This window comes from Branchiostoma belcheri, unplaced genomic scaffold (assembly GCF_001625305.1).
Source record: "Branchiostoma belcheri isolate BF01 breed outbred unplaced genomic scaffold, Haploidv18h27 scaffold113, whole genome shotgun sequence".
Classification (NCBI taxonomy): domain Eukaryota; kingdom Metazoa; phylum Chordata; class Leptocardii; order Amphioxiformes; family Branchiostomatidae; genus Branchiostoma; species Branchiostoma belcheri.
The window spans coordinates 742,397-756,476 of NW_017802525.1; the positions used below are offsets into that span (position 1 = coordinate 742,397).

General features: G+C 42.6%; 3 protein-coding genes across 8 annotated transcripts in view; 2 read left to right on the forward strand and 1 right to left on the reverse strand.

Moving 5' to 3' along the window:
* Nucleotides 1–446: 446 nt before the first annotated feature.
* LOC109462180 (toll-like receptor Tollo) lies at nucleotides 447–5,250 on the forward strand. Its single transcript, XM_019758677.1, has 2 exons — nucleotides 447–548; nucleotides 1,538–5,250. Exons 1-2 carry the CDS (start codon nucleotides 546–548, stop codon nucleotides 4,871–4,873), a joined length of 3,339 nt encoding a protein of 1,112 aa, XP_019614236.1. The 5' UTR covers nucleotides 447–545; the 3' UTR covers nucleotides 4,874–5,250.
* A 101-nt stretch (nucleotides 5,251–5,351) lies between these two features.
* On the reverse strand, nucleotides 5,352–10,168 carry LOC109462188 (Golgi SNAP receptor complex member 2-like). The gene is made up of 6 exons (XM_019758705.1): nucleotides 10,050–10,168; nucleotides 8,806–8,870; nucleotides 8,534–8,642; nucleotides 7,926–8,058; nucleotides 7,312–7,449; nucleotides 5,352–6,820 (listed from the first exon to the last, which is right to left on the reverse strand). The coding sequence occupies exons 1-6, from the start codon at nucleotides 10,076–10,078 to the stop codon at nucleotides 6,659–6,661; spliced, it is 636 nt and encodes a 211-aa protein (XP_019614264.1). The 5' UTR covers nucleotides 10,079–10,168; the 3' UTR covers nucleotides 5,352–6,658.
* LOC109462181 (puromycin-sensitive aminopeptidase-like) overlaps nucleotides 9,350–14,080 on the forward strand; it is a 29,861-nt gene continuing 25,130 nt past the window's right edge. For 5 of the 6 annotated variants that reach the window (XM_019758682.1, XM_019758679.1, XM_019758680.1 and 2 more), the window contains exons 1-5: nucleotides 10,616–11,055; nucleotides 11,659–11,746; nucleotides 12,239–12,316; nucleotides 12,676–12,797; nucleotides 13,271–13,378. In XM_019758682.1, the coding sequence (XP_019614241.1) occupies nucleotides 10,642–11,055; nucleotides 11,659–11,746; nucleotides 12,239–12,316; nucleotides 12,676–12,797; nucleotides 13,271–13,378 (810 nt within the window). In that variant the 5' untranslated portion in view covers nucleotides 10,616–10,641. Of the gene's footprint in view, nucleotides 9,613–10,615; nucleotides 11,056–11,658; nucleotides 11,747–12,238; nucleotides 12,317–12,675; nucleotides 12,798–13,270; nucleotides 13,379–14,080 lie in introns of those variants that run through there. The other variant, XM_019758683.1, reaches the window with a different exon arrangement.

Sequence of the window (14,080 nt, forward strand, 5' to 3'; positions counted from 1 at the left end):
GCACAAGAACGGTTCCGTTGCATATGACTATCCAACAGTTTTACAATTGCTCTAGTTAATGTATATTGTTAACGTTAACACATTAAGAAGGACAGGTAATAGTAACGTCGTGCTGTTTACCATATCATGTTTTTCACCTCAATTGTTGTTACAAAGTTCATGATTTCAAAAATTGGAAAATGTAGGAATCTTGTTTTTTTGCGCAATTGCCCGCCTTGTTTTTTCCGCCCTATTCCATGTCTGTGGAGCTCCATGTCTGAGGATGTCATCCATGAAATTTACGTGCTGTGGCCTTACTCATGCCTGGAATCCATGCCTGAACGCTCTCACAGTATCCACTCTGTTCCTCCGCTTCTGCTTTGAAGTAGGTTTGTTTAGTTCTGCCCAGCCCCGTTTCTCATGTTACATGTCACATTATACCCCAATTAAGGGTACTGATTGGTGGTGCGGGAAAGAACGAGCCTTGCGCCAAGACCTTTATTGTTGCTGGTGAGCTGGCGAGAGAAGCACCGTCATAGTTTTGAGCAACATACCTTCTGTTTCACATGGTAAGAAGCTATTTCTTATTTCATGTCATTTGCGGATTTACAGTGATGAACTTTCAGTATGTGTGCACCTGTTTCCTCTATGGTAAATATAGGTAGAGAAACTCGATGGTAAGATTTGAGGAAGAGTTTAAGCAGGAAGTAACGAGGTATATTTCGGCATGAACTGGAGGGGGGGGGGGAGAAACATCTCGGTAGAAATGGACCTGATCCAAAAGAATTTACTGTTCAAGCAACACTTGAACTTGAAGACGAAATCTGAAGAAATGACTGTATGGAGTGCAAGCGCGGGGCTCGTCCCTGTACGGTTTGGTAAAGCGGACATTAGCAGAGACACAGAATTCAATGACATGCATTTAGAATTCAATAACGTTTCCCAACTTTCCCCCACTATTGATATTCGACATAGTCCTTTGTATGTAGATCTTAGATCTACTGGCAAAGTTTTTATTTCCTGACTTCCACCTTTCGAATAAATACTTGCAAAAAAAGTAAACCAGCCTTCAAGGAAGTTGTGTTTGCAAAAAAATGTATTCCAGCCTTTGAGGAAGTTGTACCGAAAACGAAACTTGACGACGGGGATTCCCCTGAACTGGCCCAACTGACCTGCCGGCATTGTTCAACCTACCTTTAGCACGTTACGTAATATCTCTACTGATTGCCAAATAGAAGAGCGGTGAGTCATTGCTTTCACATTCGTCTGAATAGGCGGAGGTCCAATCAGAGTAGAATCAGAGTAGAATGGTGTAACCACATGTAATGTGGTGTCACTCATTACCACATATTTGTTTCTCATTATAGAATTCATGCCCGTAGCCTGGATTTTGAATTGGGGGGGTCGTCCCATTTCTTGAGGGTCAAGCTAGCGCCCGGGGATCCGGGGGTTCCCCCGATACCCCCCCACTGGCTGTGGGAATGGAATTCATTACTCCAACACACCAAAACATTTTCTTCTCTTAAATTTTGTTTTCTTCTCTTAAATTTGTTTTCAGAAAACACGCTACATTACAGAAGCCATGGCAGGAGTTCTCCCTATTATATTAAGCATTTGCGCCATCAGCCGTGGTATTGCCATGGGCGCAAGGGAAACCGGTTCGACCGGAGGAGAAAGTTTACCGTTGGTCGCACAGCAAACCTGCAACTGTAGCCAGTCAACCTTGATTTCCTTTGAATGCCTCTGCCTGGACCTGTCTAGCCTGGCCCACGGGCAGGACCGTATATTCCTGTCTAAACATCTTTCTGATACTCCAGAGATCATTGATTTTGTTGTGAGGTGCAAACGCAAATCATCAACAAATACCAGTGGGCTGTTCGACTTCCTCCCCACATCTGTAAAGAAACTGAAGCTCGCTGGTTGTTTCCAGCAGCATGTAGGGAAGAACGTTTTCTACAGCATCTCCGAAGTAGAGGAAGTGGCAATCGAGAACTTTCCACCTGATGAACTAGAATTCTGTGGGAACTATCTAGACGTCATCAACAAATCTTTCCCACCGGTGGAACTTGACCCTGAGCTATTTCTGTCCATGCCACAAGTACAAAAGCTCACGCTGGCCTTTTTATCCCTCGATAGGTTCCCCAAAGCGCTCTATCAGGACGTCAATGGTACATACCCCTTACCAAACCTGAAGAGTCTTACTCTTACAGGCAACAAAATTCCGGACCTAAAACCAGAATACTTACAACACCTGACAAAGTTGAGATCACTCAATATCGAAGCTAATACTATTTCAAACTTATCAACAACATTTCCATTCTTACCTAGCTTACAGGTGTTGAACGTAGGTACCAACCGAATCAGATCTTTGGTCGGTTCACCCTTTGAAAACCTCCGTAATCTAAAGTCGTTAGATCTGTATCAACAGCTCTCATCAGACAAGGACAGTTCCAAACACCAGTCTTTCGATAACCACGGTTTAGGCGCCATGGAGTTTATTTTCCCTACTTCTTTTCTTGGACTCTCAAAACTGAAATCTCTTCACTTGACAGTGAGCAATATTCGGTCTATTCCAAATAACGCATTTAGGGATTTGGTGGACCTTGAACGATTAAACCTGTGCGACGGGCTTATAGAATATATCGGGGCGTCAGGATTTCAAGGCTTGAGTCTCTTACAGTCTTTGGACTTAAGTTATAACAACCTAAGTGCCATTGATCCTTCGGTTTTTAGTAGTCTGAATTCAGTTCGCTTTCTTTATCTACAAGGCAATTCTCTTCGCTCTCTCTCTGGAGCAACATTTGAAAACATGCCTTATTTGTCATGCTTGAACTTGGGGAAGAACCGTTTGACAACATTAACACGTGACATATTCAGTCCGCTACTGAACTTGCGAAAGTTATACGTTCACGGAAATGAGCTAGTCAGTGTTGAGGAGGTGTTTTCCGGCATTACGTCTGAGTTTTGCGGAATAATTGACCTATCCTACAACAATGTGGAGACATTGGACATCTCTTCGTTGCAAATTCTTGGTAACGTTGACAGAACTGTACATGTGGACTTATCCCACAACAAATTGCGAGTTCTTCACGTCACAGAATCGTACGGTTCAGCAGACATGGGGTTCCTGGCCGTAAGACTGGATCTAAGGTGGAACAAATTTACTTCGTTACCGTTTGAGCTAGCAAAATACTGGTCTTTCAGTAGATCAATGATCTCGATTCCAAGCGTTTTTGGTCGTAATAATGGCGACATCTCCCTCCAGATGGTTCACAATCCACTAACATGTGACTGTGGGCTTTACGACCTGATCTTAAACTTGGATGTCGCAAAAGGAGGCGTCCTCTACTCAAAGACTGACTTCCAATACATGGAATGCACATTTCCCGACACGATGACTGGTAGAAGGGTTGAAGAGATCAGCCCTTCTGGGTTGTGGTGCTCGCACGAGTGCTACAACCGACTGTACTATTGTCTTTGCTTCGAGCGTGCAGGGGAGCTCCTTAGGTCATCGGCACCCGAGTGTGAGTTTGAACGAAATGAAGCCTGTCCATCAGAATGTTCGTGTTCGTTCCAAGGACAGCTACATTCTTCTACATCTCCTTACAATGAGTTGGTGAACTGTTCTTGGAGAAACTTGACTTCTGTCCCAGATGACATTTCCAACGCCACAACAATCCTTCATTTGGAAGGAAATCAGCTAAGAGTCATCAACCGAACTGTTCTTCCCAAACTTTCGATGACACGAGAACTATACCTAAATGACAATAACATTACACATGTCGGCGATATGTCATTCGACAACTTCACCTCGCTTGAAATCCTTCGACTCGACGGAAACAACATCCCTGAGATAAACAGCGCAGCTTTCAAGTCCCTCTCTCGTCTCCGAGAACTTTACCTAAACAATTCCGGTGTGAAATATGTAGAAGCTGATACGTTTCAGAACCTTGCAAATTTACGGGAACTACAATTGGAGAACAACAAGCTAAAGTCTATCCCCGAAAACATGTTTTCTGGTTTGAAGAAGCTGACGTTACTCGGCATTCGTGGCAATCCGCTGACCTGCGGCTGCGATGTTCTGTGGTTCGCGAACTGGCTGCGGAGTAGAGTCTACCTTCTGTCACAAGGACGTAACGTCAGCTGCGTAGCAAGTGCAAAAGTATCCCGGGAGATTTTGAGTTTGTCTGTGGCAGAGTTTGACTGCGAGGACCTACAGGCAGCTCAAGCAAGAACCAGACTCATCATTGGTCTGTCGATTCCGCTGGTTCTTGTGACGATCCTTTTCTTTTGCGTGATTGTCGTCGTGAAGCAAAAGGAAGCCATCCAAGTGTACCTGTACGCCAGGTACGGATGGAGGTTCAGGGAAGAAGATGACGAAGACAAGGAGTACGACGCCTTTTTATCATACAGTCAACACGACTTAGACGTGGTGCTGCAAGACGTCTTGCCCGCCCTTGAGAACAGGGAGCCGCCGTTTCGCGTCTGCTTGCACCATCGCGATTTTCTCCCGGGCATCCCAATCGCCGAGAACATCTTAAACGCCGTCAGTGCCAGCAAGAGAACCATCATTCTTCTGTCCAACAACTTCTTAGAAAGCGACTGGTGTCAGCTGGAGTTCCAGGCCGCGCACGCGCAGATGCTACAGGACAGGGCTAATCGCGTGATCGTGATTCTACTGGACGACATCCCCGCCGAAAACGCCCCTGCGGACATCCAGCATTACCTGAAGACCAACACGTACCTGAAGTGGGGGGACGAACGTTTCTGGGAACGGCTGATTTACGCCATGCCGCGACCCAGGCCGCATGCGCAAAACGAGGACGGAGATCGGCTGGCCCTGGTCGAGCTGGACCACAATGCTTTCCTTATGGACCCCACCAGGCATCTGTAACTACATTATAGTACATGACTTAGCATATCATTATGTCTTCACCATACTAATTACAGTATATGTAAATAACTGTAACAGTTATAGTTTTTATATACTGCGTGTCACGTAAACATACATTTATAATACATGTATGTCCTTATTATAGATACACATGTACAATAGGAAATACGATATTCAGACTAATAGTCAGTGCAGGAAGTCTTACACCCTTATTACAACTTTTATTTTTTAGGTAGAATTACGGTATACCCACCACTTTTTGCACGTAGCTTTTCCAAAAGGTTGTACATGATTCTATTAAAATGTAAATAAGATATGAGGTTGTGAAACTGTAGTTTAGTATGAAGTGATTGTAACAAGTGCAGATATAGGTTATATGTTAGCAAAGTATTTGTTTCTTGGAAGTGTTTTAAGTAGAGTGTTAGTTAAGTTCACACTCATTTAACTTTATGAACAATGACAACCCTGCACCAACAGATCTGGACAGATGGTTTATTTCAATGGAAATAATTACAAACTGCTGTCATAACACTGTTTTCCTCTGTAAGATATAATATGTATTTTAAGGAAGGTGTAACATATGGATTGTTTTTACATTTGTACATTGTAAATCATACCCTGTAATGTTCAGGTCTAAAACATTTTCATTTGTACTGATAACAATTGACTCTGATACAATAGATCTGCTGACTAGTGTTAGCGAGGGGCTCAAGTCAGGAAATTTTAACTTGAACAATAAATTATTGAACTGACTTGTAATAGCCCTTTTATACACACTCCTGGGTACTAAATGATGATGATATCAGTAAAGATGAGATTAATATGAAGTTAAGCTGTTTTATCTTTAGAGAAATGCAATAAAACAGCATTACATGATATGTACATTTGTGTTGGTACAATCAGGTCTAGATAGCAGGGCATGGGCTTTGGCTATTGAAGGAAGGAAGGAAGGGTACGAGCTTGGAACTTTTCAAGACTGTGCAGATACAAGCGTTATAACTGCAAAATTGACATGTCGAGTCCAGTAAAAGACTTATTCACTTCACCTGATTGATAAACAACATTATGTACACTATTTATATCAGCATAAACTTATCTCCATAATGACATATAGTTAGTTGACTTGATTATACATGTGCAGTGAAATGTACAGGACTTCATATTGCTGATGGTTAATGACAACCATGCATGTACAAGTGATGGGTTGATGAAGGTTATGAGATCAAGGTATAGAGGTAATCAGATACAGAGATAACAGTTACTCAAGCAACCAAATAGATTTTGATAAATTTTGAAAACCTATCCAGTTGCTTGAGTGCAGTGGATTCATTCCTCTAGCTCACAGACATCCTTCAGCAAGAAAAGGTTCTTAACGGGAACTGTGCAGCTCCAGATGCCTTACTGAGGGATAACTGCTGTGTGCTAAATGTTGGTTAGCCTGAAGAATGAAACCACCCTACTATGTTCTGGTGACATTAACCAAAAGGAAAGGTAGCAAATGGTTGTAGTCCTAAAGCAGATCTGGCAGAATTTGAGAAAGATGAGTGTCTCAGGTAAGACGACAGGTGATGTTATGTGAGGTACTGGAAGGCCAGACAATGAAATAACAATTACTCAAGCAAATGGATTGATAGATTTTCAAAAGCTGTCCAGTTCCTTGAGTAACTGTTATTTCCTTGTCTAATGATATTAACCAATAGGAAAGGTAAGAAATAGTTCTAAAGCAGACTTGGCAGAAAGATGAGTGTCTCAGGTAGACGTTATACGTTAAGAGGACAGGTGATGTTACGTGAGGTACTGGAAGGCCAGGTACATGATGACACCCGTGACGAGCATCCCGCCAAACAGAATAAACCTGTCGTAGAAGGTTCTCTTCTCGATGAGCCGCATGACTGTGTTGGACATCCCCAGCATGTTGGCTACGTCAAGCATCTTCTTATGGGCTCCCTGGGAGGGGAGGGGGGGAAGGAAACTTAGTGAGATCTATTCTCAAGTTAGCCTGGAGTCCAGCCAACCAGCTACCAGCCAACTGGGTAGTGGATCTTGGGGAGTGGACTAAAGCTAACAAGGCTGGACTTCAGGCTATTCTCAAATCAGGTGTCTTTCTGCTATGATGAGCTCATCCAGTCAACCAACAGTAGTGTGTGTAGTCCAGTGGTTAGTGACCATGTCTCTGGGCCAAGAAGTGGTGAGTTTGAATCCTGATTCAAATTTGTCATTATTTTGATACAAATCCGACCATGCAAGAATTTTAGTCTCGTAATTTAAGCAGAACGTGTCAAACAACAGCCATCAGTGCCAATGTTTTTAGGTGTTTGAATACAAATAAGGTTTCCCTCTGTCATCTTCATCATTATCCCAACACTTGTTGAGATTATGTATCTAACTAAGATGTGTCTGCCTGACTGTCCCTGACATCAGTGCCTGTTTTACTGTACCTTCAGTGTGCTCCTCTGCCCCTGCAGGCTGGCCATGATAGAGCTGCCTGACCCGATGAGGTCGTCGACCCCCCTGTGTGCGTTGTGTAGGGAGGAGTTGTGCTGCAAGGCGTGGTCTATCATAATAGATGTGTCCTCCTGTGGGGAATAGATAAGAAAAAAAAATGGTAAATTCAATGGTCACTTAGAATTTGGGAAACCATTGGCAAAATTTCAAGAGCATGCTAAGCATAGGTAATACTATGAACACAATGAACAGTGGACCACAGCTTAACGTCCCATCCTAAAGACTGCAACCCTTCCAGTAGCGTGCATGTCAGGTGAGCAACAACAGTTAAGATTCAAATTCCCAACCTCTTGATCCAGAGGCAGGGTTCCTAACCACTGGACTGCACTGCTACTCATCAGCGTTTATAGATATACAATGTGCAGGACTGGCTAGATCTTTATCTCTTGGTTGTGATCACTTTATACATTGTATCTATAGTCTACATCTATGTTTATAGCTACTTCAGAACTGAGACTATATATATATGTTCGTAGGTACTTGCTTCAACAAAACCCAGCTCTTTCACAGTGATGAAATACACTAGTTAAACTGAACTGAATCTCACATTAGGAGCGAACTCCCTGTTAAGCAGAGCCTCCCTGTCCCTGTCCTCCTGTTCCCGCTGGTATCTCTTGTGCTGGAAGTTCCTCAGGGCTGCCTTAAGGTGCTGCACATCATATCTCAGCTGGTCGACTCTCCTGGGGAGGGGGAAACATCAGTATATCAGTCAGTGTTGATGCAATACTGCATGATCAAATATTGTCTGTAAAAACTCTTAGTTACACTACGAGTAGTTAGTACTAGGCACTAGGCACTCAAATGACGGCCCCTTCCTAGTCTTCAAGGATAAGAAGGCTTTTATTAGTGGTAACTGGCAGTTTGATAATGAGAGAGTAGAAAATTCCTGCTACACTCAACACCTACATTTTGACTCATTAATCCTACAAAACATGACTGGCGGTATGTTATGCATTTTGGGATTTTTTTGTTAAGCCAAACTACTAAACTTTTCTCAAAGTAATATTACATGTATAATATCAGCACTAGTAGCAATTTGCCAGATACAAATTCCTACAGTATGCACATAGTGAACATTCTCTCTGCAGCTTCCTAACCCCACAACCAATAGAGAACTTAGATGGCAACTTCAGGAGCAGTAACAGTCTGACTTACAGTTTAGCATTCTGCCTCCTGTTGACGGGTTCCTTACTGACCAGGATGTCCAGCCGCTCCAGGTTAGAGAAAATCTGCTCCGTTCTCCTCTGCAGGTCATTCTCTACCACTGGGAAAAACACAAACAAAAACAGGGAAAAAATTACATTGGTATGCAAACCTATTATAAGTGCTGAGTCTCTTTTGAGTCCTCTCCACACAAAAGGGACTATAATAGGTTTGGATACCTGGGAGAAGATTGTAACTGTAAGATCATACTAAGATGCACTCACAGTGAACTTCATCTTGTCCTGCCATCTCCAGTCTGCCCATCCCATTCTGAACCTCGTGGAGCATCCTGAAATACAAGCAAATAAGACCATTCAAAATGGAAACAACACAATCAATATACTATCACCAAAAATGCCATGTACCACTTTTCCTCCAATATTTCAAACCTCAAACCATCTTTCCTATAGATTGTAAGCTTTTCTTTAAAACTGTCCAGAAAAGGCTTGAAACTGGTAATAGTATGTCTCGAAGAGGCCTTGGGGCTTTAAAAAGTATTCTTAACCACTTCTCATTGTTTATTATCCTCTCCCATGTTAATGTAATATTATTTATATTCTGACTTTTTAAAAATCCACATTGACATTTTAAGACATTGAAAAAATGAATCTACTTTTTTTAAATATCTTTTTCCTTTAATTTCAGATACTAGTAAATTCCAAACCATCGGCTCCGACAATTATAACAAACGGTGGTAACGGTCGCACCTGTTGAACAGGTACTACTATGCACGCGTGCGCGATAACTGCGGATCCGGTAACACACCACACCACACCACCCAACCATCCAACACGTGTACACCGCAAGGTACCACCGCTAGCTGTAAACACAACCACCAAACGTGGTACCCAAGGTACTAGTACTACAGGTACGCAGTAGATGCCTGGTTGGCTGTGTGCGGGCGCGGCTGTAGGGCTGGTAGCGGTGCTGGTGGGTCTGTGGCACGGCGGGAACACCCCGGCACAGTTGTGGGGGCGCGGAGGGGGAGGGGCCGGGACCGCGCTCAGGGAGGGACACGGGAGATCCGCAAGGTACAGTATCGCTGCTGCTTCGATTACTTTAAACTTCATACATCTTTATTTATCGATGCACTATGTACTTCTCTGCCTTGCGGGGGTGTTGAACAAGATATCAAGATCTTCCTACTTGTTTTCGCTTCAAACTTTTTTGCTCCGCTTGGTTTTTTGGATGGGTGAAGGTACAGTTTTCTAGAGAATGAAATATGAAGATCGGAAGAAAAGATGTAACAGTCGCACACGAAGTAAAAATAGATGTTACGTTAAACGTGCCATCGGGCAAGCGAAGTAAAAAGAAATGTAACGAAGGCAGGGAAAGGTGCTTTTGTTAGTGCGAGCGAGCCGCTATACTATAGCGGTCCAGTTGGTTGTTCCAAATTTGTTCCATATGGTGAGCACTTATTTGCTCATCGCGGTCTACTACAGAAAGATCAGAAGTTGCTATCACTTACTTGTTGGTCTGGTGGTACAAAGCCTCCATGGTTGCGTAAAATTCTGCCCGAAAACAACCAAAAACGCCGAAATTTCGGTTCACTTCCGCCCTCCCACCGCTTGGACACGTCAGGAGTAGGTCATAGGTTACAGGAATAGTTCATGTGGTAATCAGGGAGTGACGTGATTTTTTAAATTGTATCTATAACGCATTTTGTGCAAAGATTTACGACCAAAAATCACATTTTTCAACAATTTAAATTCAATTCAATAATAAAAACTTAATTGGTACAGATTAATATTCGTATTTCTAGTTCTTTGTAATTTAAAAGAAACCCCCTGGAAAATAGGTTGTATGGCTGTATCCAATTTCGGCCGACTTGCACAATTTCTTTTTGGTGCCTTATTTAAACTAGGCTTTTAGTATTCTTAAACTCACAAAATTTTCCATGGGAACTTTGAATAATATTGTTTTATGAATTGTATTCTTTTTTATGATTGATAAATATGTAATTTCTCTGTGAAGTACACATTTTAAGACACATATATTTTAGGCATTTTATAATTCTACATTGGCCAACTGTTGACCTGAAGCACGTTGACTGCTGTGTCATGCACATGGTTGGCCCAGGCTACCTGCGGATTCTCACCTGCTTAGGCAAAACCTACCTGAGAAACTCACCTTTTACATCTTCTTCCACCTCAAGACTCCTTACAAGAAACCCTGCGCGTCTTCACTCCCGATCTAGCCAGGCCCCGTTCCTCTTGAGCTTGAACTTGAGTAGTTCTCGTGGCCCCTCCCACTCGAAACTGAAAACAACAACCTTTTGTCCACATATTACCTGCTTCAACGGTACCCGTGCTTTTATTTCCACTTCCCCCGCCCGCTCTCTCATCTCCAGCATGGGACAGAAGAAGCCGTTTGAGCGCCTTCCTCAGGACGTGAACCCGACAAACTACGCCTTACGTCTGCAGCCCGACCTGGAGAAGTTCACGTTCACGGGCAGGGAGGTCATCAGTGTGCAGGTGAGGCTTAAGAGACACTAGATAATGTCCTCCTAAATGAGACTAAGACAGGTTTGTACCACAGTGTACAGATTTGCTGGATAGATACTACCCTTCACCAGTAAGTTACAGTAGTAATTTGGGGAAGAAAGTTATTTTACTATTTTCTGAACTAGAAAAAGAACTTGAAAAATATCTCAACAGGATAGTCAGGCATTTGTCAGCTGTTACAGTATTGGTTTGATCTTACGGTTGGTTTCCTGTTTAAGCTGCATAATTTAGGCAATGCTAGATCAGCCTTGTTTATCCATTGTAGCCTAGGTTATGGTGACGCATATCCAACCCAAAAGATAACCTAAAGTCCGCTAAGGAAAGTGTCAAACATTACAGTTGCAGACAAAATTACACTCCCTACTGATCAGTATCCTGTACCAGGATTCAGAAGCGACAGGAAAGGGAAAGAGTAGAAAATTGGCCAGATATATAACATGCTGAAGGAGTTGGTCCACTAAAGGAGTACATTTCCGCCTCCTGAGGCCACTTCTAAAGCCCGATAGAGTCTGGTAGAGACTAGAAAATGTCATCCAGGTTGACATCTGTATTTTGTGATGTTCCTTCCTGCAGGTGCAGAAGGCCACAGACAAGGTGGTGATGAACAGTGTTGACATCACCATCGCTACGGCAACCTACAGGCCAGAGAACGACACAAAGGGTGAGGTCATTCTTTCACTTTCACTTTATTTATTTTACCAGTAATTACAACTTAGGCCATTTTGGGCTGCTTTTCAGGTAATCCTGGATACACATAAAAATACACACAACAAATACACAGTACCATCAGCTTGGATCATCTATCAATGGCAATAGCTAGCTATTGACATGTTCTACAATCATGATCAAAAGATATGCCATCATTATTTATTTACTGATCTGTCTGGGAACTTTTCCCTATCCCAGCTGAAATCATTGTGTGAATACCAGGATCTTGGAGCTAAGTTTATCCTGAATCAGATTAACAAAAGTTTGAGTAAAACACCAGAAGTCCAAAAATATAAAATATAAATCATTGTTCAAGTCTTTTTGGATTCTCTTCCATCCATTTAATGATTGTTTTGTTAAATTCTTACACTTATGTCACCTAATATTTTTTGCTCAATCATGTGAAAATCGTTTTGACATCATGGAGAAAATGTGTTGTTTTCAGACCTGGCGACCAGTGAGATCCAGTTCAACAAGGAGAATGAGACCGTCACCCTGCACTTTCCTTCCGCCCTCCCCACTGGTATGTCTTGTGTCATCTGTATTTATACACAGTGAAGCCTGTTGTCAGTATACTAAGCCTCAGCAACCACCTAAGGGACTACATGTATATGGAAAAGTGTCACTGAGAAATACACAGATCTCAACTTAGACAGCATTTCCTTGTCTAATTATGGACTAACTAACAAACTAACCAAATTTTTAACCAGACTTTAGGCCTAGTAAAAAGAACACAATACATGTAGGTAAGAGGTGAAATAGGCTTCACTGAAAGGTATCAAATAATAACTATTGGCAATCAACCTACTTTGGCCTCATTACCTAGTTATTACCTCGATAAATGAATTTTTAAAAATTGTCACCATTCCCCCCCCTCCCCAGGTGCTGGTGAGTTGACCTTGGAGTTTGAAGGTGAGCTGAATGACAAGATGAAGGGGTTCTACCGCAGCAAGTACACCTCTCCTGATGGACAGGACCGCTTCTGTGCTGTCACACAGTTCGAGGTCAGAGTCAGTTTTTAGGAAGTCTATGTGTAAATGTAATGACATGCCACAATGGCCTACAGTAGTAGTGAATAGAGGGCTTGCGTTGCATTTTGTACAAATTTGGGTCGCAGGTTTGATTCTCTAACTGGATCATAGACTCATAACTCAAAGACTGAAGTAAGCAGACTAAAACCTCAAGTGTTAAGTTTGTTAAAGGACATACACTCATACAGATTCAACCATAACTTGACTCAGGGACACATGGGTCCCTGTCCTTTATTAGTCCTACTGGTGACCAGACACGAGTCCTACTCCCTACAAAAGTAAATTATGCCTTGATGAACATATCTGAAACATTACAAAGATTTTGGTTATGAAAAAGAACTACCGGTAACAGGTACATTTACTTAAACAAATACAAAACACATGTAGGTGCTAAAGTCAGTCTCTTGTCCTTGGATCTAATTTCCTTGTTGTTTTTTGTTCCCCAGGCGACTGACGCCCGCCGTGCCTTCCCCTGCTGGGACGAGCCTGCCCGCAAGGCGACCTTCGATGTGACCTTGGTTGTGCCCAAGGACAGGGTGGCTCTGTCAAACATGGTAGGGAAATCTGGCCTTCACAAGTACTTATATAGTGCTTGTCATATTTTCTGTCTGTCATACATCCAGAAGATAACCTGCTGTGAGCAATCAAGTCCTAAAGAAAACCAAAGGATTTCTCATACATTTATTAGAGTCCTAGCTCTAGTGCTGGAAGACAGTTGAACTCTAATTAGGGGTATTGGACGCCATATAATACCTGTTACGGGGCCGGTAAACACCGAAAATGGGTCGATTTTAGAGCGTTCAAACGAGTATATAACAAAGTAAAAATGCTTGAAATTTGGTATCAGTAGTTGAAGGAACTCTTTATCTCTTATTTTGTCCAAGTTTTATTAAGATACCTTCAATGGTAAGCGCGAAATCGCCGATCGGGTCGCGCGAGTTTTCCCGGCGGCGCCATGTGCGCGCCCTCCCCGTGCCGAAAATTTCAAGAAGGCGCTGATCGCCGGAGCCCGCCCGCGCGTACCGTGTGCAAAATCCAGAAAAAACTAGCCACTAATTTGTAGCCAAGAATACGAGCTTTCGAAAAATGCCTTCTTTTTTTCTGTACGACGTCAGGATCGAAAGTTGTCCGCATGTGAAACTTTCAAAGTGCGATATCTCCACAACTTGCCCCCGGGGCAATTTTAAAAGGAAACTATCATATGAAAATTCAGAACATTAGCTTTAATTTGATGCAAGATTCGGATATGTGCGATC

What these genes read in the sequence shown, in the direction of transcription:
- LOC109462188 (XM_019758705.1), bottom strand. Translation starts at nt 10,078, where the DNA reads ATGGAGGCTTTGTACCACCAGACCAACAA. An exon ending in ACAGGGAGTTCGCTCCTAAT is followed by an intron (nt 7,450 to 7,925) that starts GTGAGATTCAGT and finishes TATTCCCCACAG; the next exon opens with GAGGACACATCTATTATGAT. An exon ending in GGCAGAGGAGCACACTGAAG is followed by an intron (nt 6,821 to 7,311) that starts GTACAGTAAAAC and finishes CTCCCCTCCCAG; the next exon opens with GGAGCCCATAAGAAGATGCT.